The 27,863-nt window shown below is 45.3% G+C and overlaps 1 protein-coding gene across 1 annotated transcript in view; it reads right to left on the bottom strand.

Moving 5' to 3' along the window:
* Positions 1–27,863, bottom strand: part of LOC143942631 (NACHT, LRR and PYD domains-containing protein 12-like) — a 1,996,551-nt gene that overhangs the window by 443,377 nt on the left and 1,525,311 nt on the right. Inside the window, exons 12-15 of the mRNA XM_077463989.1 lie at positions 24,997–25,161; positions 17,732–17,896; positions 10,032–10,196; positions 29–193 (exon numbers count right to left, since the gene is read on the bottom strand). Coding sequence (XP_077320115.1) covers positions 29–193; positions 10,032–10,196; positions 17,732–17,896; positions 24,997–25,161 — 660 coding nt within the window. The remainder of the gene's footprint in view (positions 1–28; positions 194–10,031; positions 10,197–17,731; positions 17,897–24,996; positions 25,162–27,863) is intronic.

Genomic DNA, 27,863 nt, shown 5'->3' on the forward strand with positions numbered 1-27,863 from the left:
TTGTCTCAGTCAGTCCTGTTATTCTCACCGTAATTCCTCTATCCGGCTTGTTGTCAGAGCTTCCATCAGATCCCTGAAATGAGGACCCTCCAGATTGTTCCCAGACAGGATCAGTGTCCTCAGTGTCTGGTTATTTCTTATTACAGATGCCAGGTGGGGGCAGGAACTGTCTGTCAGATGATTAGAGGACAATCTGTAGAAGAAGAGAAGAATGTTACCAGAAGAAAATGAATTTCTCCCCCAGGAATGAATGTAACTATTCTCTACATGAATGGAACTCATTTCTCTTTATTGGAATCAATATGAGATCACTTTATAAAACACGATCGATCATCTACACTATTGGAGGATTTCTCTTTTTGTGGACCCCAATTACTAAATGTGACATGAGAAGTGGATGAGGTGGTGTGATCCATTCATTATTCCTGTGTGGGGATTGGACCATACACACTCACACTGACCTCTAGGCTTTCACCTCCAACCTTCTGCTAAGTCTTGGATTCAGTTGTGGGGATTCACTTTGATGGTCACAGAAGTCTCACTCATGTTGTGGAAACTTCATTGACTAGAATTGACACCATTGTTATCAAATAAATGTACTCACCAAGGCCAAGATGCTGAGAGTGGTCGCTGTTGCAACTGGGCTCAGACCACCCCTGAAGGTGACACAGAGGGTGGTTGCACCAAGAGGCACAAGCTACCAGTAGGACAGTCACTTGCTAGTAGATCAGCAGCACTCATGTTGAGGAAACTTCATTTACTAAAAGTGACACCATTGTACTTTGGGATTTCCTTTGAACATCATGGTGGAGGATTTGATCTTATGGTGTGGAGAAGATTTTATTATTACCGTTCTTTATTTGGACCTTTTTGAAAATTTGTACTAATATTGCTGCACTAATTTTTATATATGCTGATTATAAATTCTCTTCATTAGTTATCAGTGAAATAGTCTCCACACCATTGTTATATATACACTTATAGGGAGTTTTGTGATGAGGAGTCTCACTTTTATTGTTATATCTTTACATTAATATTGTGTGAATGTTATATACTAGTGCTGCAGTCTTCCATATTATACTAGATGTGATAATTCCACCAATAGTGATCAGATATAACAATTACATTCACTACAAAAATACACTTTCATACATGTAGATAAATGCAGATCTCCTGCAACCTATTCATAGCTACTTCCATATGTATAACTTATAATATGCAAAAATAAATAAACATGAAGAGCAACAAAGTTATCTTAAAAAATTGAAAACATCAAGAGAAAATTTATAAAGTTAAAAAAGCAGATTATCTTCAAGCCATTCACCACTACTTCCATCTCCAATCACCATACAGTGACTTGTGCAGTAACAGAATAAGAAGTCCCAGAGGTTCATCCAGGTGGTTTAATTCAATGCTGATCAAGTGCGACCTCTTTGCAGCAACTTTAATCAATCTCCACTACACCAGTGAGCAAACAGGTCACTTACCAAAAGGTTTGTCCCCACAAGCAAGGCCCAGACACGATTGCTTATATTTTTCCAGCAGCGCCACTCCGCTCAAGCTGGCTTCCGATGAGAACAGACTGTGCCACGGAATGTCAGACCTCCAGGTAGTATCTCCAATATCACCCGAGGTATCCAGACAATGGCCGCAATCACATTACATAGAAAAGAAAAAGCCTCCATAGTGCATGATCCTTAAATATATATAGAATCACAGATTGTACACTTCCATCATATACACGAGTATACACAGAACTCAGAGCACACACCGCTCCGGACTGCAGCCGTGTATGGTGGAGTCCAGGCAGTGACATGGAGGCTTTTTCCTTTCTATGTAATGTGATTGCGGCCATTGTCTGGACACCTCGGGTGATATTGTATTTTTGCACATTATATGATATATAGACTGAAGTAGCTGTGAATAAGTTGGAGGAGATCTGCCCTTCCTCACATATATGAAAGTGCTTTTTTGTAGTGAATTTACATTTTTATTATTGATCACTATTGGTGGAGTTATCACATCTGCAGTGGTGTGAAAAAGTGTTTGCCCCCCTTCCTCATTTCCTGTTCCTTTGCATGTTTGTCACACTTAAGTGTTTCGGAACATCAAACCAATTTAAACAATAGTCAAGGACAACACAAGTAAACACAAAATGCAATTTGTAAATGAAGGTGTTTATTATTAAAGGTGAAAAAAAATCCAAACCATCATGGCCCTGTGTGAAAAAGTGATTGCCCCCTAAACCTAATAACTGGTTGGGCCACCCTTAGCAGCAACAACTGCAACCAAGCGTTTGCGATAACGTGCAATGAGGCTTTTACAGCGTCCTGGAGGAATTTTGGCCCACTCATCTTTGCAGAATTGTCCTAATTCAGTTACATTAGAGGGTTTTCGAGCATGAACGGCCTTTTTAAGGTCATACCACAACATCTCAATAGGATTCAGGTCAGGACTTTGGCTAGGCCACTCCAAAGTCTTCATTTTGTTTTTCTTCAGCCATTCGGTGGTGGACTTGCTGGTGTGTTTAGGATCATTGTCCTGCTGCAGAACCCAAGTTCCTTTCAGCTTGAGTACACGAACAGATGGTCGGACATTCTCCTTCAGGATCTCTTGGTAGACAGCAGAATTCATAGTTCCTTTTATCACGGCAAGTCTTCCAGGTCCTGAAGCAGCAAAACAGCCCCAGACCATCACACTACCACCACCATATTTTACTGTTGGTATAATGTTCTTTTTATGAAATGCAGTGTTCCTTCTACGCCAGATATACTTGGACACACACCTTCCAAAGAGTTCCACTTTTGTCTCATCGGTCCACAGAATGTTGTCCCAAAAGTCTTGGGGATCATCAAGATGTGTTGTGGAGAAATTGAGACGAGCTTGGATGTTCTTTTTGCTCAGCAGTGGTTTTCTCCTTGGAACTCTGCCATGCAGGCCATTTTTGCCCAGTCTTTTCCTGATGGTGGAGGCATGAACGCTGACCTTAACTGAGGCAAGTGAGGCCTGCAGTTCCTTGGACGTTGTTGTGGGGTCTTTTGTGACCTCTTGGATGAGTCGTCGCTGCGCTCTTGGGGTAATTTTGGGCGGCCGGCCACTCCTGGGAAGGTTCACCACTGTTCCATGTCTTCGCCATTTGTGGATAATGGCTCTCACTGTGGTTCGCTGGATTCCCAAAGCTTTGGAAATGGCTTTATAACCCTTTCCAGACTGATAGATCTCAATTACTTTCTTTCTCAATTGTTCCTGAATTTCTTTGGGTCTCGGCATGATGTGTAGCTTTTAAGGATCTTCTGGTGGACCTTACTGTGTCAAGCAGCTCCTATTTAAGTGATGCCTTGATTGTGAACAGGTGTGGCTAGAGAAATTGAACTCAGGTGTGAACAACCACAGTTATAGTATGTTTTAACAAGGGGGGCAATCACTTTTTCACACAGGGCCATGATGGTTTGGATTTTTTTTTCACCTTTAATAATAAACACCTTCATTTACAAATTGCATTTTGTGTTTACTTGTGTTGTCCTTGACTATTGTTTAAATTGGTTTGATGTTCTGAAACACTTAAGTGTGACAAACATGCAAAGGAACAGGAAATGAGGAAGGGGCAAACACTTTTTCACACCACTGTACATTAGAAGTGTTGGTATTCGGACACATTGCAGTTTGCAGATTTCTCATTTGTCTCATCACACATTGGGGGTTATTTACAAAATGCAAATCCACTTTGCACTACAAGTACACTTGAAATTGCACTGAAAGTGCACTTGGAAGTGCAGTCGCTGTAAATCTGAGGGGAAGCTCTGCTGATTTTATCATCCAATCATGTGCAAACTAAAATGCTGTATTTTATTTTCCTTGCATGTCCCCCTCAGATCTACAGCAACTGCACAATAACCCCCATTGTGTCACTAAGTGTAGGGCTCTATACATAGAATTATATTATACTATTTGTACTTCTATATCAGACTTCCTGCTGGCGGCTGGTTTTCATTCATTAGATTTTCACAAAGTTGTTCATGTTTTTGTGTGCAGATATTTCATTTTTTACATTTTTATATCCAGCTTTAGAGAACTGTCTGATATTGGTGATATATAGAGACAACCAGGAGATGAAATATATCTCCATTATTTTTTTTATTTGGAAAACCAACTTTATTGAAAAGTGTAATCATGGTACATACATCTGTGTGTGCCAACATGGCCAGAACAATAATACATACATACACACATTGTAGTGTCAGCGTGACATAAAACCAAAGGTCCACCGGGGGTAGGGTCAGTCCAGAACAGGAGGGAGGAGAATAGAGAGGGGGAGAAAAGGGGGGGAGCAGGAATAAACATATCAGGTACACTTTTCACCATCTGCTAACCATCTACTCCAAACATTCTCATACTTTTGCGGACACCCTCTATGTACATATATCAACTTTCTGTATGGGAGAGTATCGTTAATTCCCTTTTTCCAACACTGGATTGCAGGGGGCTGGGCCTGCAGCCAATTGCGAGCTACTTATTTTCTCGCCATGAATAGTGTCTCGTGTAGGAGGGTGCGAAGGGGCTTATCAGCGCCTAAGTCTGGTATTAGACCAAGCAGGCACATCTTCGGGTCTAAAGTGGCAGGGGAGCCCATTTGGTCATGTCGGAAGTGAACCACCTATGTCCAGTACCCCTGCATGGTTGGACAGGGCCATAGAAGGTGATAGAAAGAGCCTGGTGTGTGACCACATAGTCGGCACCCTGGGTTGTATGAGGGTTTGTAGCGCACTATCCTCTGAGGAGTCAGATACGTCCTGTGTATAATGTACAACTCTGTGAGGCGGTCTGACAGTTTGGGGGAAACTCTCTTCACATCCTCCAAAATCTCATCCCAATCCTCATTGTCAATGGTTCCAACATCCACCTCCCACCCAGTCTTGGCAGTATAGGCCAATGCTGTAGTACTAGGGAGGCGAATGGAGGAGTATAGGGTAGAAATCAGTTTAGCTGGTTCAGTACCTGTGATTGTGTCTACTACAGAGGGGACTGCCAGAGATGGGTTGGAACCAGTAAACTGTGTTTGTATAGCGTGGCAGAGTTGTCGATACCTGAAGAGAAGGCAATTGGGAAGGGAAACTTCGTCCTTTAGCGCTTGGAATGTTTTAAGTCCCGTAGTGGTCATGATCTGATACAGGTATAGGACCCCATGGTGTATCCACACCTCCGGGTCCAGAATAGACATTAATTCTGGTAGGTGTGTGTTGAACCAGAGGGGGGTGTGGGAGTGAACCTGTGGGGTCCCGAGTTTTAGTAGTGTCATCCACCATACCCTACGGTGATGAGTCAGCATGTCCACTTTGTGTTGGGAGGGGCATCTTGTTGATGGGGCTCTAAGGACTGCCTGAAGTGGGGCATGGGCTGGGTCACCTGGGCACCCACAGGGTAGTGCTTGGTATCTTGGTAGCTCATCTTTATCAAAAGGATAGAAGCGGGACAATTGGGAGGCAAGGTAATAGTCCTGAAAATCTGGAAGAGCGGCTCCCCCATTGTCACTGGGTTCTTTAGGATTCTCCATCCTAATTTGTGTCTACTGTGGCCCCATACAAACGAATTAAGAATGGATTCAATTATTTTGAAAACATTTTGTGGGATATACAGAGAAGCGTGCCATACCAAATAAAGTATCTTTGGGAGAAGAATCATTTTGACTAAACGAATGCGCCCCATTACACCCAGAGGTAGTCTGGCCCAAGTCTGGGTCTTAGTTTTAATTAGCACATATAGAGGTTCAATGTTCAGGTGTGTATAGTCTGAGTGATCTGGTAACCTGTACTCCAAGGTACTTGATCATGGAGACTCTTGGGAGAGTCAAAGGAAGGGAGGTGGGTGGGTGGGGGGAGTGGTCAATCGGAAGGATCTGGGATTTTGACCAGTTGATACTCAGACCCGAATGACCACCGATCCATTCTATGGAGAGTAGGGTTGCGACGAGAGAGGGACCCGAATCTGCCAGATATAGGAGCGTATCAACTGCATACGTTCCAATCTTTTCTTCCAGACTCCCTATCTTAAGGCCTCGGATGCTAGTGTCTGCTCGAATCATAATAGCCAATGGCTCCACCGCCAATGCATAGAGCATGGAGGAAAGAGGGCAGCCTTGTCGGGTCCCCCTCTCTAACGGAAACTGGTCAGAAAGCCAGCCATTCACGAATACCCTGGCCCTCGGGGATTGATATAGGAGCTGAACCCAGCGAATAAATTTGGGGCCGAATCCAAATCCCAAGAGGCACTCCCACAGGTAATTCCACTCCACGGAGTCGAATGCCTTGGCAGCATCAAGAGCCACCACGACCCTCGAGCCAATTTCATCATGGGACCCCTGGAGGTTCATAAATAGACGACGTATATTCATAGCTGTGTTTTTTCCTGGCATAAAACCTGTCTGATCAGGGTGGATCAATGACAGAATGACCTGGTTAAGGCGCGAGGCCAAAATGTTAGCTAGTATTTTAATATCTACCTGCAATAAGGAGATGGGTCTATATGATTCCGGGTATTTGGGGTCCTTACCCAGCTTGGGGATTACTATAATTTGGGCTTCTCTCATGGAGGGGGGCAGGGTTCCCGAATCAAATATAGAATTATATAGATCATAGAGTTTAGGGATTAGAATGCCACAATTAGATGGCATAGAACTCAAGTGGTAGGCCGTCCAGTCCTGGGGCCTTTGATGTGGCCAGACAGGAGATAGCTCCAGAAATGTCCTCCTTAGTAATGGGGGCCTCGCGGAGCTCAAGCTGATCATTAGTCAACCTAGGGAATTTAACCCCTGCTAGGTAGTCCTTGGTGTCTTGGGGAGTGTGAGTGACTCTGGAGGTGTAAAGTGCACGGTAGAATTTCCCAAATTCCTCCGCAACTTGTTGTGGGTCAGTGATTTCGTTCTCTTGAGGGCCAACCAACGTCACCACCACTGGGGGATGAGACTCTAGGTGGGCAAGGTATGCAAGTAGCTTAACCGATCTTTCTCCATGCTCAAATACCCTTTGTTTACAGAAAAAGATGCGTTGTTTAGCTTTCTCAATGTGCAGTTGAGAGACCTGTCGTGCCTGAATCCTAAGGTTATTAGCTGTGCTGGGCGAGGGGTCCTGATGGAACGCCTCCTCCAGCACCTGGAGGTGTTCCGCAGCTTATTGGACAATAAGATTGGAGGATTGTTTTAGTCTATTGATACGTAAGGAGAGTAAGGAACGGGCATGGAGCTTAAACATCTCCCACACCATATCATACGTAGCAGAGTTCACATTAGCTGTGAAGTAGTGTTGTAGTTCTGCAGAGATGTCACCCTGGTCCTGCAGAGTGGTTAACCAAAACAGGTTTAGCCGCCATGAGGGAGCTGGAGCGTAACCCAATAGGGAGCGTGGTCTGAGAGAATTCTCGGAGCAAAGCCCACGTCTGCTAGTTTAGGTATCAGGGACTTTGAGATTAAAATAAAATCGATGCGTGACATCGTGTTATGGCTGGCTGAGAAGCACAAGAAGACCTCGGTATGTGGGTGCCTGTGGCACCAGGTATCTACAAGGGCAAAGTCAGTCAGTATGCGGTACAATCTGGTATGGGCCGGTGGATTAAGGAGGGGTCCAGTGTGCCCATACGGTCCAGAGTGGGAATAAGGGTCATATTAAAGTCCCCCATCCACACTGCCGGTACAGAGGTGTAATGTGCCATAAAGGCAAGACCCTCCTTAATTACTGCTGAGTTGTAAGGGGAGGGACATAACAAGCTAGAATCAGGATGGGTGATCCGTTAATGGTGGCATGGATAAACACGTATCTGCCCTACTGGTCTGTTTGGAGCAGCACTAGATCAAACGGCACCCTTTTTGCAATCAGGACCGATACCCCTCTGGAGTGAGAGGTGTGGGTGGTGTGGTATGCCCAACCCATCCAGGGCTTTTTAAGAGAAGCCTGCAGGTAGCCCGTGACATGCGTCTCTACCAATGTAAGGATGTCAGCGCGCTGGGACTTGAGAAATGTTAAGACTGCTGTGCGTTTGATCTTATTGCGCAGGCCTCTAACATTCCACGTGAGAAATTTTAAAGAACTCATGGCGGGTATAGGGCATATATGGCAGACCACGACTGGACCAAGACTGGCAGAGCAGATATAGTCACCCTTGATAGCATAGAACACATTGACATCCAATATTGATGATGTATGTTTGACAGTAGCACAGTACCTTTAGCAATTATAAGCAGTTGTAAATTTGGTGATACATAAAAAACAATAACCACAACATTTCCCCTCCCAGTACCTCCATTATTATTATTATTTGATTCATGTAGTTTAGACATACACTATATTACCAAAAGTATTGGGACGTCTGACTTTACAAGCTCATGAACTTTGCTGGCATCCCAGTCTTTAGCCTCGTACACACCATCAGATTTTCTGACGACCGTTCGTCCTTTTTTTTGTGACATTCTAGTCTCATATGGAAAGTGAAGAGGTTACTCACCATACGAAAATTCTCCTCCGACAGAATACAACTTCAGAAGTGATGTAATGTGTTGAATAGTTTTGTATGTATTCTTTCGTTTCTGAGTTCACGTACAATATCCATCCAGCTTTCTCAGACAAAAAATCAGAATCGGCTATCGAAAGCACAATACTAATGATCCAAAAATCAGCAGATCGTTTGGAAAAAATTTTACTACTGATTTTCGTATAGTGTATATGGGCCTTTAGTCCGTAGGGTACAATATTGAGTTGGCCCACCCTTTGCAGCTATAACAGCTTCATCTTTTCTGGGAAGGCCGTCCACAAGGTTTAGGAGTGTGTCTATGGGAATGTTTGACCATTCTTACAGAAGTGCATTTGTGAGATCATGCACTGATGTTGGATGAGAAGGCCAGGCTTGCAGTCTCCGCTCAAATTCACGCTAAAGGTGTTCTATATTGGGTTGAGCTCAGGACTCTGTGCAGACCAGTCAAGTTCCTCCACCCCAAAATCGCACAACTATGTCTTTATAGACCTTGCTTTGTGCACTGCCCCAAATGATTTGGTGAAGTGGGATTATGGTGTGGGGTTGTTTTTCAGGGGTTGGGCTTGGCCCCTTAGTTCCAGTGAAGGGAACGCTTAAGATGTCAGCATACCAAGACAATTTGGAAAATGTCATGCTCCCAACTTTGTGGGAACACTTTGGGCATGGCCCCTTCCTATTTCAGCATGACTGCGCACCAGTGCCCAAAGCAAGGTCCATAAAGACATGGATGAGAGGGTTTTGGGTGAAGGAACTTGACTAGCCTGCACAGAGTCCTGACCTCAACCAGATAGAACACCTTTGCGATGAGTTAGTGTGGAGACTGCAAGCCAGGCCTTCTCATCCAACATCAGTACCTGACCTAACAATTGTGCTTCTGGAAGAATGGTCAAACAGTCCCATAGACACACTCCTATACTTTGCGGACAGCCTTCCCAGAAGAGTTGAAGCTGTTATAGCTGCAAAGAATGGGCCAACTCAATATTGAACCCTACAGACGAAGACTGGGATGCCATTAAACTCCATGTGCCTGTAAAGGCGGGTGTCCCAATACTTGTGGTAATATAGTGTAACAGTCCAGGATTGGATATTTTGACTCCATGCACACTGGCTTAAAAATTTGCTGCTACTACAGGAGTTTTGTGTTCTGCCTGTAGAAGCAGCTCCATGTTCTCCTATGTCTCCATACACATTGGGATGATTACAGACATATTTTGACCTCAACATTTAGAGGCAGGAAAAAAAAACTCTTCTGCTTCGTGTTTCTGATTGGAGATTTCTGGGAGAAAAAATGCAAAAAACTCTCCTAAACTCGTCTAAACTTTGTACAATAAACTCTCCATATGAAAGTTATTTCTGCCAAGGGAACTGACATTTTTTAAGCCCAGTGTGTATGGAGCCTTATGGAGCCTAAAGATGGAATTTGATGACATTCTCATATTTCTATATTATTTATGTGGTTTAGATATAAAACTGTCCCAGAATATTATTGTCTCAGTCAGTCCTGTTATACTCACTGTAATTCCTCTATCCGGCTTGTTGTCAGAGCTTCCATCAGATCCCTGAAATGAGGACCCTCCAGATTGTTCCCAGACAGGCCCAGTGTCCTCAGTGTCTGGTTATTTCTTATTCCAGATGCCAGGTGGGGGCAGGAACTGTCTGTCAGGTCATTATACCATAATCTGTAGAAGAAGAGAAGAATGTTACCAGAAGAAAATGAATTTCTCCCCCAGGAATAAATGTAACTATTCTCTACATGAATGGAACTCATTTCTCTTTATTGGAATCATTAATATGAGTTCACTTTATAAAAGACGATCGATCATCTACACTATTGGAGGATTTCTCTTTTTGTGGATCCCAATTACTAAATGTGACATGAAAAGTGGATGAGGTGGTGTGATCCATTCATTATTCCTGTATGGGGATTGGACCATACACACTCACACTGACCTCTAGGCTTTCACCTCCAACCTCCTGGTAAGTCTTGGATTCAGTTGTGGGGATTCACTTTGATGGTCACAGAAGTCTCACTCATGTTGTGGAAACTTCATTGACTAAAAGTGACACCATTGTACTTTGGGATTCCCTTTGAACATCATGGTGGAGGATTTGATCTTATGGTGTGGAGAAGATTTTATTATTACCGTTTTTTATTTGGACTTTTTTTTAACCAGTTGCCGACCGCCGCACGACGATGTACGTCGACAGCATGGCACGGGCAGGCATATGGGCGTACCTGTACGTCCCTGCCTTCCCGCGGGTCGGGGGCCCGATCGGGCCCCCGCCCGGTGCCTGCGGCGGTCGGTTTTCGTCCGGGAGCGATCCGGGACGAGGGGGCAGCCATTCATTCATGGCCACCCCCTCGCGATCGCTCCCGACGAATAGAAATCCCCCGTGACATCACTTCCTCTCCTGTAATGTAAACACAGGAGAGGAAGTGATGTATTCTCTCCTCCGTGTCGGTATTTTTCGTTCCGACACGGAGGAGAGCGGATCGGTGAGTTGCACCAACACTCTACACACACAGTAGAACATGCCAGGCACACTCACACCCCCCCTTTACCCCCGATCACCCCCCCAATTACCCCTGCCCCCCAGTCACAGTGACACCAATGTCATTTTTTTTTTTTTTTTTTGCATTGGTGTCATTTGTGACTGTAATAACTGTTAGGGCAGTTAGGGTTAGCCCCCTTTAGTTCTAATGTACCCCCCTAACCCCCCCAATAAAGGTTTAACCCCGTGATCACCCCCCGTCGCCAGTGTCACTAAGGCTGGGTTCACATTGCAGCGGTTTATGAGAACGAATGTGATTCGCACCGCACTGCAGTGCAAATCACATCCGATCTCTGTGCGATTCGAGTTCAGCCATTCGCCGCACCCGCCACACCCGCCGCAAATTCGCACGGGACCCTTTTTTTGGCCCGCAGCAGAATCGGATCGCATGGGTGTTCACACCATGCGATCCGAGTTTGCAGATCGCACTGCGATATGCGAACTGATCTGGGGGTGTCAGTAACATTTCACTGACACTCCCAGCAGTTCGCATAGGGCAGTGTGAACTGCCGCCGGGAGGCATGCGATGCGGGAACCCGCCGCGGATTCGTGGCGTTTCCGCATCGCTCCAGTGTGAACCCAGCCTAATAAGCGATCATTTTTCTGATCGCCGTATTAGTGTCACAGGTGACGCTAGTTAGGCAGGTAGGTATTTAGGTTCGCCACAGCTTTTTATAGCGCCAGGGACCCCCATATACTACCGCATAAAGCCCCCTGATTGCCCCCTAGTTAACACTTTCACCAGTGACCACCATATAACTGTTACAGGTGACGCTGGTTGGTTAGTTATTTTTTTATAGTTTCAGGGCACCCGCCATTTATTACCTAATAAAGGTTTAACCCCCTGATCACCCGGCGGGTGTCATTTGTGACTAATAACTGTTAGGGCAGTTAGGGTTAGCCCCCTTTAGTTCTAAGGTACCCCCTAACCCCCCCAATAAAGGTTTAACCCCGTGATCACCCCCCATCGCCAGTGTCACTAAGGCTGGGTTCACATTGCAGCGGTTTATGAGAACGGATGTGATTCGCACCGCACTGCAGTGCAAATCACATCCGATCTCTGTGCGATTCGAGTTCAGCTATACAGATAGTATGGCTGAATTCGTGTCGCACCCGCCGCACCCGCCGCAAACTCGCACGGGACCCTTTTTTTTTTGGTCCGCAGCAGAATTGGATCGCATGGGTGTTCACACCATGCGATCCAAGTTTGCAGATCGCACTGCGATATGCGAACTGATCTGGGGGTGTCATTAACATTTCACTGACACTCCCAGCAGTTCGCATAGGGCAGTGTGAACTGCCGCCGGGAGGCATGCGATGCGGGAACCCGCCGCGCATTCGTGGCGTTCCCGCATCGCTCCAGTGTGAACCCAGCCTAATAAGCGATCATTTTTCTGATCGCTGTATTAGTGTCACAGGTGACGCTAGTTAGGCAGGTAGGTATTTAGGTTCGCCGCAGCTTTTTATAGCGCCAGGGACCCCCATATACTACCGCATAAAGCCCCCTGATTGCCCCCTAGTTAACCCTTTCACCAGTGATCACCATATAACTGTTACAGGTGACGCTGGTTGGTTAGTTATTTTTTTATAGTTTCAGGGCACCCGCCATTTATTACCTAGTCTCACTAGTGTACCCCTAAATTTAGGGGTGTCTACTTTCCAAAATGGGGTCATTTGGGGGGGGGTTTGTGCCATCTTGGCATTTTATGGCCCTCAAAACTGTAACGCCCTTAGAAAGCCTGAAGGCGGTGCTTGGTTTTCGGGGCCCCGTACGCGGCTAGGCTCCCAAAAAGTCCCACATATGTGGTATCCCCGTACTCAGGAGAAGCAGCAGAATTTATTTTGGGGTATTATTTCACATATGCCCATGGCATGCGTGAGCAATATATCATTTAGTGACAACTTTGTGAAAAAAAAAAAAAAAAAAAAAAAGTTTGTAATTTTCCCGCAACTTGTGGCAAAATATAAAATATTCCATGGACTCAACATGCCTCTCAGCAAATAGCTTGGGGTGTCTACTTTCTAAAATGGGGTCATTTGTGGGGGTTTTGTGCCATCTTGGCATTTTATGGCCTTCAAAACTGTAATAGGTAGTGAGAAGTGAACTCAAAAATTTACGCCCTTAGAAAGCCTGAAGGCGGTGCTTGGTTTTCGGGCCCCGTACGCGGCTAGGCTCCCAAAAAGTCCCACATATGTGGTATCCCCGTACTCAGGAGAAGCAGCAGAATTTATTTTGGGGTGTCATTTCACATATGCCCATGGCATGCATGAGCAATATATCATTTAGTGACAACTTTGTGAAAAAAAAAAAAAAGTTTGTAATTTTCCCGCAACTTGTGGCAAAATATAAAATATTCTATGAACTCAACATGCCTCTCAGCAAATAGCTTGGGGTGTCTACTTTCTAAAATGGGGTCATTTGTGGGGGTTTTGTGCCATCTTGGCATTTTATGGCCTTCAAAACTGTAATAGGTAGTGAGAAGTGAACTCAAAAATTTACGCCCTTAGAAAGCCTGAAGGTGGTGCTTGGGTTTCGGGGCCCCGTACGCGGCTAGGCTCCCAAAAAGTCCCACATATGTGGTATCCCCGTACTCAGGAGAAGCAGCAGAATTTATTTTGGGGTGTCATTTCACATATGCCCATAGCATGTGTGAGCAATATATCATTTAGTGACAACTTTGTGTAAAAAAAAAAAAATATTTTTTTTTTTGTCATTATTCAATCGCTTGAGGCAAAAAAATAAAATATTCAATGGGCTCAACATGCCTCTTATCAATTTCCTTAGGGGGTCTACTTTCCAAAATGGGGTCATTTGGGGGGGTTTTGTACTGCCCTGCCATTTTAGCACCTCAAGAAATGAGATAGGCAGTCGTAAACTAAAAGCTGCGTAAATTCCAGAAAACGTACCTTAGTTTGTAGATGTGACAACTTTTGCGCAAACCAATAAATATACAATTATTGACTTTTTTTTTTACCAAAGACATGTGGCTGAATACATTTTGGCCTAAATGTATGACTAAAATTGAGTTTATTGGATTTTTCTAATAACAAAAAGTAGAAAATATCATTTTTTTTCAAAATTTGCGGTCTTTTTACGTTTATATCGCAAAAAATAAAAATCGCAGAGGCAATCAAATACCATCAAAAGAAAGCTCTATTTGTGGGAAGAAAAGGACGCAAATTTTGTTTGGGTACAACATTGCATGACCGCGCAATTACCAGTTAAAGCAGCGCAGTGCCAAATTGTAAAAAGACCTCTGGTCATTTACCAGCAAAATGGTCCGGTCTGAAAGTGGTTAAATTTGTACTAATATTGCTGCACTCATTTTATATATGCTGATTATAAATTCTCTTCATTAGTTATCAGTGAAATAGTCTCCATACCATTGTTATATATACACTTATAGGGAGTTTTGTGATGAGGAGTCTCACTTTTATTGTTATATTTTCACATTTATATTGTGTGAATGTTATATACTAGTGCTGCAGTCTTCTATATTATATTAGATGTGATAATTCCACCAATAGGGATCAGATATAACAATTACATTCACTATAAAAATATACTTTCATACATGTAAAGGCAGATCTCCTGTAACCTATTCACAGCTACTTCCATCTATATAACTTATAATATGCAAAAATAAATAAATATGAAGAGCAACAAAGTTATCTTAACAAGAAGGAAAACATCAAGAGAAAATGTATAAAGGTAAAAAGTGGATTTCCTTCAAGCTATTCACCACTCTTTCCATCTTCAATCAACATACAGTGACTTGTGCAGTAACAGAATAAGAAGTCCCAGAGATTCATCCAGATGGTTTAAATCAATGCTGATCAATTGCGACCTCTTTGCACCAACTTTAATCAATCTCCACTACACCAGTGTGCTAACAAGTCACTTACCTAAAAGGTTTGTCCCCACAAGCAAGGCCCAGACACGATTGTTTATATCCTTCCAGCAGCGCCACTCCGCTCAAGCCGGCTTCCAATGAGAACAGACTGTGACACGGAATGTCAGACCTCCAGGTAGTATCTCCAATATCACCCGAGGTATCCAGACAATGGCCGCAATCACATTACATAGAAAAAAAAAGCCTCCATAGTGCATAAGCCTTAAATATATATATAGAATCACAGATTGTACACTTCCATCATATACACGAGTATACACAGAACTCAGAGCACACACCGCTCCAGACTGCAGCCGTGTATGATGGAGTCCAGGCAGTGACATGGAGGCTTTTTCCTTTCTATGTAATGTGATGGCGGTCATTGTCTGGATACCTTGGGTGATATTGTATTTTTGCACATTATATGTTATATAGACTGAAGTAGCTGTGAATAGGTTGGAGGAGATCTGCCCTTCCTCACATGTATGAAAGTGCATTGTTGTAGTGAATTGAATTGCTATTATTGATCACTAGTGGTGGAGTTATCACATCTACATTAGAAGTGTTGGTATTCGGATATATTGTAGATTGCAGATTTCTCATTTGTCTCATCACACAATGGGGGTTATTTACGAAAGGCAAATCCACTTTGCACTGCACTTGGAAGTGCAATTGCTGTAAATCGGAGGGGAAGCTCTGCTGATTTTGTCATCCAATCATGTGCAAACTAAAATGCTGTATCTACAGCAACTGCAACTTCCAAGTGCACTTGTAGTGCCAAGTGGATTTGCCTTTCGTAAATAACCCCCATTGTGACACTAAGTGTAGGGCTCTATACATAGAATTATATTATACTATTTGTACTTCTATATCAGACTTCCTGCTGGCGGCTGGTTTTCATTCATTCGATTTTCACAAAGTTGTTCATGATTTTTAGTGCAGATATTTCATTTTTTACATTTTTATATCCATCTTTAGAGAACTGTCTGATATTGGAGATATATAGAGACAACCAGGAGATGAAATATATCTCCATTTTTATTATTATTAGATTTATATAGTTTAGACATACACTATATTACCAAAAGTATTGGGACACCTGCTTTTACAAGCACATGAACTTTAAAGACATCCCAGTCTTAAGCCTCGTACACACCATCAGATTTTCTGATCACCGTTCGTCCCTTTTTTTGTGACATGCTAGTCTCATATGGAAAGTGAAGAGGTTACTCACCATATGAAAATTCTTGTCTGACAGAATACAACTTCAGAAGTGATGTAATGTGTTTAAAAGTTTTGTATGTATTCTTTCGTTTGAGTTCACATATGATAACATTTTTATAGTTTGCACATCCAGCTTTCTCAGACAAAAAATTTGAATCGGCTATCGAAAGCACAATACTAATGATCCAAAAACCGTCAGATCATTTGGAAAAAATTTTACTTCTGATTATCGGATCGTGTGTATGGGCCTTTAGTCCGTAGGGTTCAATATTGAGTTGGCCCACCCTTTACAGCTATAACAGCTTCATCTTTTCTGGGAAGACCGGCCACAAGGTTTAGGAGTGTGTCTATGGGAATGTTTGACCATTCTTACAGAAGTGCATTTGTGAGATCATGCACTGATGTTGGATGAGAAGGCCTGGCTCACAGTCTCCACTCAAATTCATGCTAAAGGTGTTCTATATCAGGTTGAGGTCAGGACAGTCAAGTTCCTCCACCCCAAACTTGCTCATCTATGTCTTTATATACCTTGCTTTGTGCACTGCCCCAAATCATTTGGTGAAGGGGGTTATGGTGTGGGGTTGTTTTTCAGAGGTTGCGCTTGGCCACTTAGTTCCAGTAAAGGGAACTCTTAAGGTGTCAGCATACCAAGACAATTTGGAAAATTTCATGCTCCCAACTTTGTGGGAACAGTCTGGGGGTGGCCCCTTCCTATTCCAACATGACTGCACACCAGTGCCCAAAGCAAGGTCCATAAAAACATGGATGAGTGAGTTTGGGGTGGAGGAACTTGACTAGCCTGCACAGAGTCCTGACCTCATTCCGATAGAACACCTTTAGGATGAGTTAGTGTGGAGACTGCAAGCCAGGCCTTCTCATCCAACATCAGTGCCTGACCTAACAAATGTGCTTCTGGAAGAATGGTCAAACAGTCCCATAGACACACTAATAAACTTTGCAGACAGCCTTCCCAGAAGAGCTGAAGCTGTTATAGCTGCAAAGGATGGGCCAACTCAATATTGAACCCTACAGATGAAGACCGGGATGCCATTAAACGCCAAGTGCGTGTGGAGGGTGTCCCAATACTTTTGGTAATATAGTGTAACAGTCCAGGATTGGATATTTTGGCTCCATGCACACTGGCTTAAAAAAAATGCTACTACAGGAGTTTTGTGTTCTGCCTGTAGAAGCAGCTCCATGTTCTCCTATGTCTCCATACACATTGGGATGATTACAGACATATTTTGACCTCAACATTTAGAGGCAGGAAAAAAACTCTTCTGCCTTTGTGTTTCTGATTGGAGATTTCTGGGAGAAAAAATACAAAACTCTCCTAAACTTGTCTAAACTTTGTACAATAAACTCTCTATATGAAAGTTTTTTCTGCCAAGGGAACTGACATTTTTTAAGCCCAGTGTGCATGGAGCCTTATGGAGTCTAAAGTTGGAATTTGATGACATTCTCATATTTCTATATTATTTATGTGGTTTAGATATAAAACTGTCCCAGAATATTATTGTCTCAGTCAGTCCTGTTATACTCACCGTAATTCCTCTATCCGGCTTGTTGTCAGAGCTTCCATCAGATCCCTGAAATGAGGACCCTCCAGATTGTTCCCATACAGGTTCAGTGTCCTCAGTGTCTGGTTATTTCTTATTACAGATGCCAGGTGGGGGCAGGAACTGTCTGTCAGGTGATTAGTGGACAATCTGTAGAAGAAGAGAAGAATGTTACCAGAAGAAAATGAATTTCTCCCCCAGGAATGAATGTAACTATTCTCTACATGAATGGAACTCATTTCTCTTTATTGGAATCATTAATATGAGATCACTTTATAAAACACGATCGATCATCTACACTATTGGAGGATTTCTCTTTTTGTGGATCCCAATTACTAAATGTGACATGAGACGTGGATGAGGTGGTGTGATCCATTCATTATTCCTGTATGGGGATTGGACCATACACACTCACACTGACCTCTAGGCTTTCACCTCCAACTTTCTGCTAAGTCTTGGATTCAGTTGTGGGGATTCACTTTGATTCACTTTGATGGTCACAGAAGTCTCACTCATGTTGTGGAAACTTCATTGACCAAAAGTGATTTGGTTGGTGTACACTAAGCGTTAACGAAATGTTACCACAATCTCCTTCTCACACACGACAGGTGTGTGAGGAGGAGAACTCAGTAACATCTCGTTACCGTGGTTTGTTGACATTCTGTGACCAGCTGTGATTGGATACAGCTGGTCACATGGTAAAGAGTAAATTTCATTGGCTCTTTACTGCAGTCGGGGTTGAGCTTTGTCACAGTGACAAGCCTTGTGCATGTAGACTGTGATTGGACACAGCCGGTCACGTGGTAAAGAGACAATTTTTATTGGCTCTTTACACGGATCTGGGATGGGCTGTGTCCGAGGGACACAACTCATCCACGATCGCCGCGCTGTGGGCCCCTGGGGGCCCGCAGGAGTGGCAACAAGCCAAGGACATCATATGAGTCCCGCCCAGGATGGGAGATCCCATCTGCGGACGTCATATGACTATAGCCCAGTATTGAAGTGGTTAAAGAGAACCTCAAACCATACTTTAAAAAAAAAATTGTGTGGGTGTCCCCTAAAATCCATACCAGGCCCTTTGGGTCTGATATGGAAATTAAGGGGAACAATGCACCAAATTTTTGAAAAAATGGCATAGGGGTGCCCCCAAAATCCATAGCAGACCTGAGTCTGCTATGGATTTTAAGGGGAACCCTGCACCAAAATAAAAAAATTGGCATAGGGGTCCCCCTCAAAATCCATACCAGACCAGGCCACATGCCCTCAACATGGGGAGGATGTTTTGGGGTAGTCCCACCAAACACCAAAACCAAGGGCCTCATCCCCACAATCCTTGCTCGGTGCAAAAAAGTGTCAAAATGTTAAAAACGACAAGACACAGATGAGGACAAGTCCTTTATTTAAAAATAAATCTAAAAAATGTCCCACGAAGTCCATTCATCTTCTTCTATGAAGCCGTGATGGACCGAAAAAGAAAAAAAAAATCTGTAACCGACCCTCTTCTATGGGAGGCTCCCACCCTGTGACGCTTCTTCTCTGTGACAGTTCTTGTATAACTGAGGGCGGGGCCACCCAGTGATGTAGCCAGGAGACCCCACCCCCTCTGATGCCACAGGGACTTCCCTATGGCTTCCTGTGGCATCAGAGGGGGCAGGGTCACCCGTTTATGTCACCGGATCACCCTGCCCCCTCTGACACCATGGGGACTTCACTATGGCTTGCCCGTGGCATCAGAGGGGGTGGGGTCACTCATCTATGTCACTGGGTGGCCCCACCATACGTTATATAACAACTGTCACAAGAGAAGAAGCATCACATGGCGGGAGCCTCCCATGGAAGAGGAACGGTCTTGGCTTTTTTTTTCTCGGTCCGTTGCGGCTTTATAGAAGATGAATGGACTTCATGGGGCATTTTAATTTTTTTAATAAAGGACTTGTGCCCAAGCTGTGTCTTGTCATTTTTAACATTTTTACACTTTTTTTGTGAAATGGTAGGGGTAGGGGATTTGTACCCCGTTACCATTTCACACAGGGGGAGGCCGGGATCTGGGGGTTAAAGGGGGCTTCCAGTTTACGATAAGCCCCCACCCACAGACCCCCACAACCACTGTGCAAGGGTTGTGGGGGATGAGGCCCTTGTCCCCATCAACATGGGGACAAGGTGCTTTGGGGGGCTATGCCAAAGCACCCTCCCTATGTTGAGGGCATGTGGCCTGGTACAGTTCAGGAGGGGGGTGCTCTCTTGCCCCCCTTTTCATGTGGCCTGCCAGGTTGTGTGCGCAGATAATTGTCTGGTATGAATTTTGAGGAGGAACCCTACGCCTTTTTTTAAAATTTGGTGCAGGGTTACCCTTAAAATCCATACCAGACCCTTCAGGTCTGGTATGGATTTTGGGGGGACCCCTACACCATTTTTTTAAAAAAAATTGGCGTAGGGTTCCCCTCAATTTCTATATCAGACCCGAAGGGCCTGGTATGGATTTTAGGGTGACCCCCATGCAATTTTTTTAAAAATTTTGGTTCAGGGTTCCCCTTAATATTCATACCAGACCCAAAGAGCCTGATAATAGACTGGGGGGACCCCATGCTCTTTTTTTCAATGAGTTTTAGTCATATTGCCGTGACCCGACAATTTATTACAGCCGCAGTTAGTTTTAAATGACAATTTTTCCTTTAGAAATTTAATTTTGCTGCGGGACTGTTCTAAACATGGGAAAAATGCGCCACTTCACAGGCATATTATAGACACCCCCCCCCCCCCCCCGGAAAAATATTCAAAGGAATGTTTCATTTTTATTGTTTCACTTCAAGCATTAAATAATCACTGCTTCTGAAAAAATGGCTATTTAAAAAAAATTGCATTGATACATATCCCCTGGGGCAGGACCCGGGTCCCCGAACACTTTTTATGACAATAACTCGCATATAAGTCTTTAAAATGAGCACTTTTGATTATTCATGTTCGTGTCCCATAGACTTTAACAGTGTTTGTGTGTTCTTGCCAAATTTTTTGCCTGTTTGCATGTTCTGCTGCAAACCAAACAGGAGGGTGTTCGGCTCATCCCTACTTTTGGTAAGTGACCTATTTGCTCACTGGTGTGGTGGAGGTGGATTGAAGTTGCTGCAAAGAGGTGGCAGCTGATCAGTATTGATTTAAACCATCTGGATGAACCTTTGGGACTTATTATTTCTGTTACTGCACAAGTCACTGTATGGTGATTGGAGATGGAAGTCGTGGTGAATGATTTGTAAGAAATCTGCTTTTTCACATTTAAGAACGTTCTCTTGATGTTTGCAAATTTTATAAGATAACTTTGTTGCTCTTCATGTTTATGTAATTTTGAACATTAAATGTTATATACACTCACAACCACTTTATTAGGTACACCTTGTTAGTAGCGGGTTGGACCCCTTTTTGCTTCATTCTTGGTGGCATAGATACAAGTCGTTGTAAACTTTCCTCAGAGATTTTGCTCCATAGTGACATAACATCACACAGTTGCTGCAGATTTGTGGGCTGCACAACCATAATGCCAATCTCCCGCTCCACAACATCCCAAAGGTGCTCTATTGGATGAGATGTGGTGAGTGTGGAGGCCATTGGAGGACAGTGACCTCATTGTCCAGTGGTGAGATAATTGAAGCTTTGTGACATGGCGCATTATTCTGCTGGAAGGAGCCATCAGAAGATGGGGGACACTGTAGTCATAAAGGGATAGACATGACTGGCAAAAATACTGAGGTAGGCCGTGGCATTTAAACCATGATCAATGGGGACTAAGGGGCCCAAAGTGTGCTAAGAAAATTTCCCCCCACACTATTACCCCACCACCACCAGCCTGATCAGGTAATACAAGGCAGGATGGATCCATGCGCCAAATTCTGACCCTACCATCTGAATGTTGCAGCTGAAATCCAGACTCATCTGACCAGGCAACGTTTTTCCAATCTTCTATTCTCCAATTTTGGTGAGCCTCAGGCCGCGTACACACGGGCGGATTGTCTGCCCAACTAAGTTCGTCAGACAATCCGACAGACAGTCCGTTCAAACTTTTAAATGAACGGACTTGTCCACACACGGCACCTTTTGAGCGGACTAATACAGCGGACTAAGTCCGCCATACAATCCGCCCAACTTTTGAAATGAACGGACTTGCCCACACACGCGGAGGAAAGTCCGCTCATTTCGAGCGCGTCTCCAGGTAGGCGGGGCCCGCGAAGGAGACGTCGCTGGCCCCGCCGCCTGGTATGGACTTAAAGGGGAACCCCAACGCCGGAAAAAATTGGCGTGGGGGTACCCCCCCCCCAAGTCCACAACAGACCCTTGTCCGAGCACGCTACCCGGCCGGCCAGGAAAGGGGGGCGAGCGAGCACCCCCCCGCCCTGAGCCGTACCAGGCCGCGTGCCCTCAACATGGGGGGTGCCTTGGGGAAGGGGGGCCGTGCGGCCCCCCCACCCCAAAGCACCTTGTCCCCATGTTGATGAGGACAAGGGCCTCTTCCCAACAACCCTGGCCGTTGGTTGTCGGGGTCTGCGGGCGAGGGGCTTATCGGAATCCGGGAGCCCCCTTTAATAAGGGGCCCCCGGATACCGGCCCTCCACCCTATGTGAATGAGTATGGGGTACAATGTACCCCTACCCATTCACCTGTAAAATAAAAGTACCAAAAAAAAACACAACACACGAGATAAAATACTTTATTGCACAGCTCCGGGGGTCTTCTGTCTTCGGGGTCTTCTCGCCGGACTCCTCCGCTATCTTCGTTTAGCTCTTTTGCTAGCGGAGGAGTCCGGCTTTCTTCCTTCCCGCCGCCGGCCTCTTCTCCCGACTTCGGGGGTCTTGTCCCCCTCTTCGGTTCTTCTGCCGGGCCACCGTGCCTTCTTATAGCTCTTTTAGAGGCGGTGGCCCGGTCTTCTGTCGCCGCCGCCTTCCGTTCTTCTTCTTCTTCTTCTCCAGGAGATGTTGCCTCGACGATCTCTCCGGCCGGAATGCCAGAGCCACGCTGCGCGGCCACTTATATAGTGACAATGGGGCGGTGTCACATGGTATATGTCACATGGGTTGGTGTCACATGGTGACCCCGCCCCCTTATGATGTCATAGTCCCCATGTGACACCGCCCCATTGTCACTATATAAGTGGCCGCGCAGCGTGGCTCTGGCATTCCGGCTGGAGAGATCGTCGAGGCAACATGAGGAGGAGGAGGAGGAGGGGGAGGAGGAGAAGGAGAAGAAGAAGAAGGGGCCACCGCCTCTAAAAGAGCTATAAGAAGGCGCGGTGGCCCGGCAGAAGAACCGAAGAGGGGACAAGACCCCCGAAGTCGGGAGAAGAGGCCGGAAGCGAGGAAGAAAGCCGGACTCCTCCGCTAGCAAAAGAGCTACAAGAAGATAGCGGAGGAGTCCGGCGAGAAGACCCCCCGAGGACGGAAGACCCCCGGAGCTGTGCAATAAAGTATTTTATCTTGTGTGTTTTTTTTTGGTACTTTTATTTTACAGGTGAATGGGTAGGGGTACATTGTACCCCATACTCATTCACATAGGGTGGGGGGCCGGTATCCGGGGGCCCCCTTATTAAAGGGGGCTCCCGGATTACGATAAGCCCCCCGCCCGCAGACCCCGACAACCAACGGCCAGGGTTGTCGGGAAGAGGCCCTTGTCCTCATCAACATGGGGACAAGGTGCTTTGGGGTGGGGGGCCACACGGCCCCCCCTTCCCCAAGGCACCCCCCATGTTGAGGGCACGCGGCCTGGTAGGGCTCAGGGCGGGGGGGCACTCGCTCGCCCCCCTTTCCTGGCCGGCCGGGTAGCGCGCTCGGACAAGGGTCTGTTGTGGACTTGGGGGGGTACCCCCATGCCGATTTTTTTTGGCATTGGGGTTCCCCTTTAAGTCCATACCAGGCTGCGGGGCCCGCAACGTCTCCTTCGCGGGCCCCGCCTACCTGGATACCCGCTCGAAATGAGCGGACTTTTCTCCGGGCGGGAAAAGTCTGCTCATTTCAAAAGTTGAGCGGACTGGCACACACACGGGCGGATTGTCCGCAGATTGTCCGCCCAAATGCGAGTTCAGCGGACAGTCTTTCCAACATTCTGAAAGACTTAGATGGCCAGACTGTCCGCTGAAAAAGTCCGCTGAAGCCCACACACGAGCGGACTGTCCGCTCAAATGTGTTTCAGCGGACTAAGTTGGACAGACAATCCGCCCGTGTGTACGCGGCCTCAGTTTCCTGTTCTTAGCTGACAGGAGTGGCCCCCGGTGTGGTATTCTGCTGCTGTAGCCCATCTACTTCAAGGTTCAATATGTTTATTCAGAGATGGTATTCTGCATACCTTGGGTGTAACAAGTGGTTATTTGAGTTACTGTTGCCTTTCTATCATCTGGAACCAGTCTGCCCATTCTCCTGTGACCTCAGCAAGGCATTTTCTTCCACACAACTGCCGCTCACTGGCTATTTTCTCACCATTCTCTGTAAACCCGAGAGATGGTTGTATGTGAAAATCCCAGAAAAACTCAGGCCAGCCCATCGGACACCAAAAACCGTGCAACATTCAAAGTCACTTAAATCTCCTTTCTTCCCCATTATGATGCTCAGTTTGAACTTCAGCAAGTCTTCTTCACCACATCTAGGTGCCTAAATGCATGAGTTGCTGCCATGCGATTGGCCGATTAGCAATTTGTATTACCAAGCAATTGAACAGGTGTACCTAATAAAGTGGCTGGTGAGTGTAGATTGAAGTAGCTGTGAATAGGTTGCAGGAGATCTCCCCTTGCTCACATGTATGAAAGTGCATTTTTGTAGTAAATGTAATTATTATATCTGATCACTATTGGTGGAGTTATCATATCTACATTCATTTGTGAAATGTTCAGCAAGTGTCGGTATTCAGACACATTGTAGGTTGCAGATTTCTCGTTTGTCTCATCACACATTTTGTCACTAAGTGTAAGGATCTATAAAATTACATTCATTAGATTTTTACAAAGTTTTTTTGTGCAGATATTTCATTTTATTAAATGTTATATCCAGCTTTAGAGAACTGTCTGATATTGGTGATATCTAGAGACAACCAGGAGATTAAATATATCTCCATTATTATTTGTTGTATGTAGTTAGGACATAACAGTCCAGGATTGGATATTTATGGAACCTAAACATAGAATTTGATGACATTCTCATATTTCTATATTATTTATGTGGTTTAGATATAAAACTGTCCCAGAATATTATTGTCTCAGTCAGTCCTGTTATACTCACTGTAATTCCTCTATCCGGCTTGTTGTCAGAGCTTCCATCAGATCCCTGAAATGAGGACCCTCCAGATTGTTCCCAGACAGGTCCAGTGTCCTCAGTGTCTGGTTATTTCTTATTCCAGATGCCAGGTGGGGGCAGGAACTGTCTGTCAGGTGATTCTCATCCAATCTGTAGAAGAAGAGAAGAATGTTACCAGAAGAAAATGAATTTCTCCCCCAGGAATGAATGTAACTATTCTGTACATCAGGGTTTCTCAAACTATGGTACATATACCCCTGGGGGTATGTGCACCACGGGCAGAGGGTATGTCCAGTTCTCTGTATCCTGAGTCCCGCCTCCTGCACACATACAGTCCCCGGTGGCTTGCTGTAGCCATGTTGTGTGGGACTGTGCTACCAATGGGGAAGCAGTCTGCTCCTTGTGCGAGGGGGTGTCAGACTGGCAGCAGCTTCCCCGGGTCCTGTCAATGGAATGGCCCCTATTGCACAGCCCAGAGGACTGACCATCGACGGCCTCATGTCCTCCCATCTCCCAGCTCCTCCCCCTCTCCTGCACACCTCAGATGTCCTGGAATTGCCTGCCATGTGTGAAAATGCCTGCTGCAGTTCCCTGAAAAAAAGGTGAGTCCTGCCTGCTCAGGAACTACACATGCCAGCATGCCTAGCCATCAGTGCTTCATATTAGTGCCTCATATCAGTGTAGCCATCAGTGCCTCCTATCAGTCTAGCCATCAGTGCCTTATATCAGTGGAGCAATCAGTGCCCCCTATTAGTACCACCATCAGTGCCTCATATCAGTCCAGTCATCGGTGCTTCATATCAATGCCCCATCAGTGCCTCATCAATGCAGCCATCAATGCTTCATATCAGTGCAGCCAATCAGTGCCACAATCAGTGCCTTCTATCAGTGACTCCATCAGTGCCTCCTATCAGTTCAGCCATCAGTGCCTCATATCAGTGCAGCTATCAGTGCCTCATATCAGTGCAGCCATCAGTGCTTCATATCAGTGCAGCCATCAGTGCTTCATATCAGTGCAGCCATCAGTGACTTCTATCAGTGACTCCATCAGTGACTTCTCTCAGTGCAGCCATCAGTGCCTCATATCAGTACAGCCATCAGTGCCTCATATCAGTGCAGCCATCAGTGCCTCCTAATCAGTGCAGCCATCAGTGCCTCCTAATCAGTGCAGCCATCAGTGCCTCATATAAACGCAACCATCAGTGCAGCCTATTAGTGTCTCCTATCAGTGCCTCCTATCAGTCTAGCCATCAGTGCCTTATATCAGTGGAGCAATCAGTGCCCCCTATTAGTACTGCCATCAGTGCCTCATATCAGTGCAGCCATCAGTAACTCATATCAGTGCAGCCATTGGTGCTTCATATCAATTATTATTATTATTATTATTCAGGATTTATATAGCGCCAACAGTTTGCGCAGCGCTTTAATATCATATCATATCATATCATATCAATGCCCCATCAGTGAAGCCTATCAGTGCAGCCATCAGTGAAGCCTATCAGTGCTTCATATCAGTGCAGCCATCAGTGCCTCAAATCAGTGCAGCCATCAGTGCCTCATATCAGTGCAGCCATCAATGCTTCCTATCAGTGAAGCCATCAGTGCCTCATATCAGTGAAGATTATCAGTGACTCCTATCAGTGCAGCCTATCAGTTCTTCATATCAGTGCAGCCATCAGTGCCTCCTATCAGTGCAGCCATCAGGGCCTCATATCAGTGCAGCCTCAGTGCCTCCTATCAGTGCAGCCATCAGTGCCTCCTATCAGTGCAGCCATCAGTGCCTCCTATCAGTGCAGCCATCAGTGCCTCCTATCAGTGCAGCCATCAGTGCCTCCTATCAGTGCATCCATCAGTGCCTCCTATCAGTGGAGCAATCAGTGCCCCCTATTAGTACCGCCATCGGTGCCTCATATCAGTGTAGCCATCAGTGCCTCATATCAGTGCAGACATCAGTGCTTCCTATCAGTGCAGCCATCAGTGCCTCATATCAGTGCCTCCTATCAGTGCAGCCATCAGTGCCTCATATCAGCGCAGCCATCAGTGCCTCATATAAGCGCAGCCATCAGTGCCTCATATAAGCGCAGCCATCAGTGCCTCATATAAGCACAGCCATCAGTGCCTCATATAAGCACAGCCATCAGTGCCTCATATAAGCACAGCCATCAGTGCTTCATATCACTGCAGCCATCAGTGCTTCATATCAGTGCAGCCATCAATGCCTTCTATCAGTGCAGCCACCAGTGCTTCATATCAGTGCAGCCACCAGTGCCTCATATCAGTGCAGCCACCAGTGCCTCATATCAGTGCAGCCATCAGTGCCTCCTATCAGTGCAGCCATCAGTGCCTCCTATCAGTGGAGCAATCAGTGCCCCCTATTAGTACCGCCATCAGTGCCTCATATCAGTACAGCCATCAGTGCCTCATATCAGTGCAGCCTCAGTGCCTCCTATCAGTGCTTCCTATCAGTGCAGCCATCGGTGCTTCATATCAATGCCCCATCAGTGCCTCATATCAGTGCAGCCTATCAGTGAAGCCTATCAGTGACTGCTCATTGCAGCCATTAGTGCTTCATATCAGTGCAGCAATCAGTGCCTCATATTAGTGCAGCCATCAGTGCCTCATATCAGTGCAGCCATCAGTGCATCATATAAGTGCAGCCTATCAGTGCCTCCTATCAGTGTCTCATATCAGTGCAGCCATCAGTGCCATAAAAGGTTGAGAAACACTGCTTTACATGAATGGAACTCATTTCTCTTTATTGGAATCATTTATAATAAATCACTTTATAAAACTCCAGGAAAAGTAATTAAATAAGAAAAATGTGTAAGAAAAGTTGTTAATGGGGGGAGGGT

The sequence above is a fragment of the Lithobates pipiens genome, unplaced genomic scaffold, assembly GCF_037356315.1.
Source record: "Lithobates pipiens isolate NorthernLeopardFrog02 unplaced genomic scaffold, aLitPip1_a1.2 Scaffold_30, whole genome shotgun sequence".
Lineage (NCBI taxonomy): Eukaryota > Metazoa > Chordata > Amphibia > Anura > Ranidae > Lithobates > Lithobates pipiens.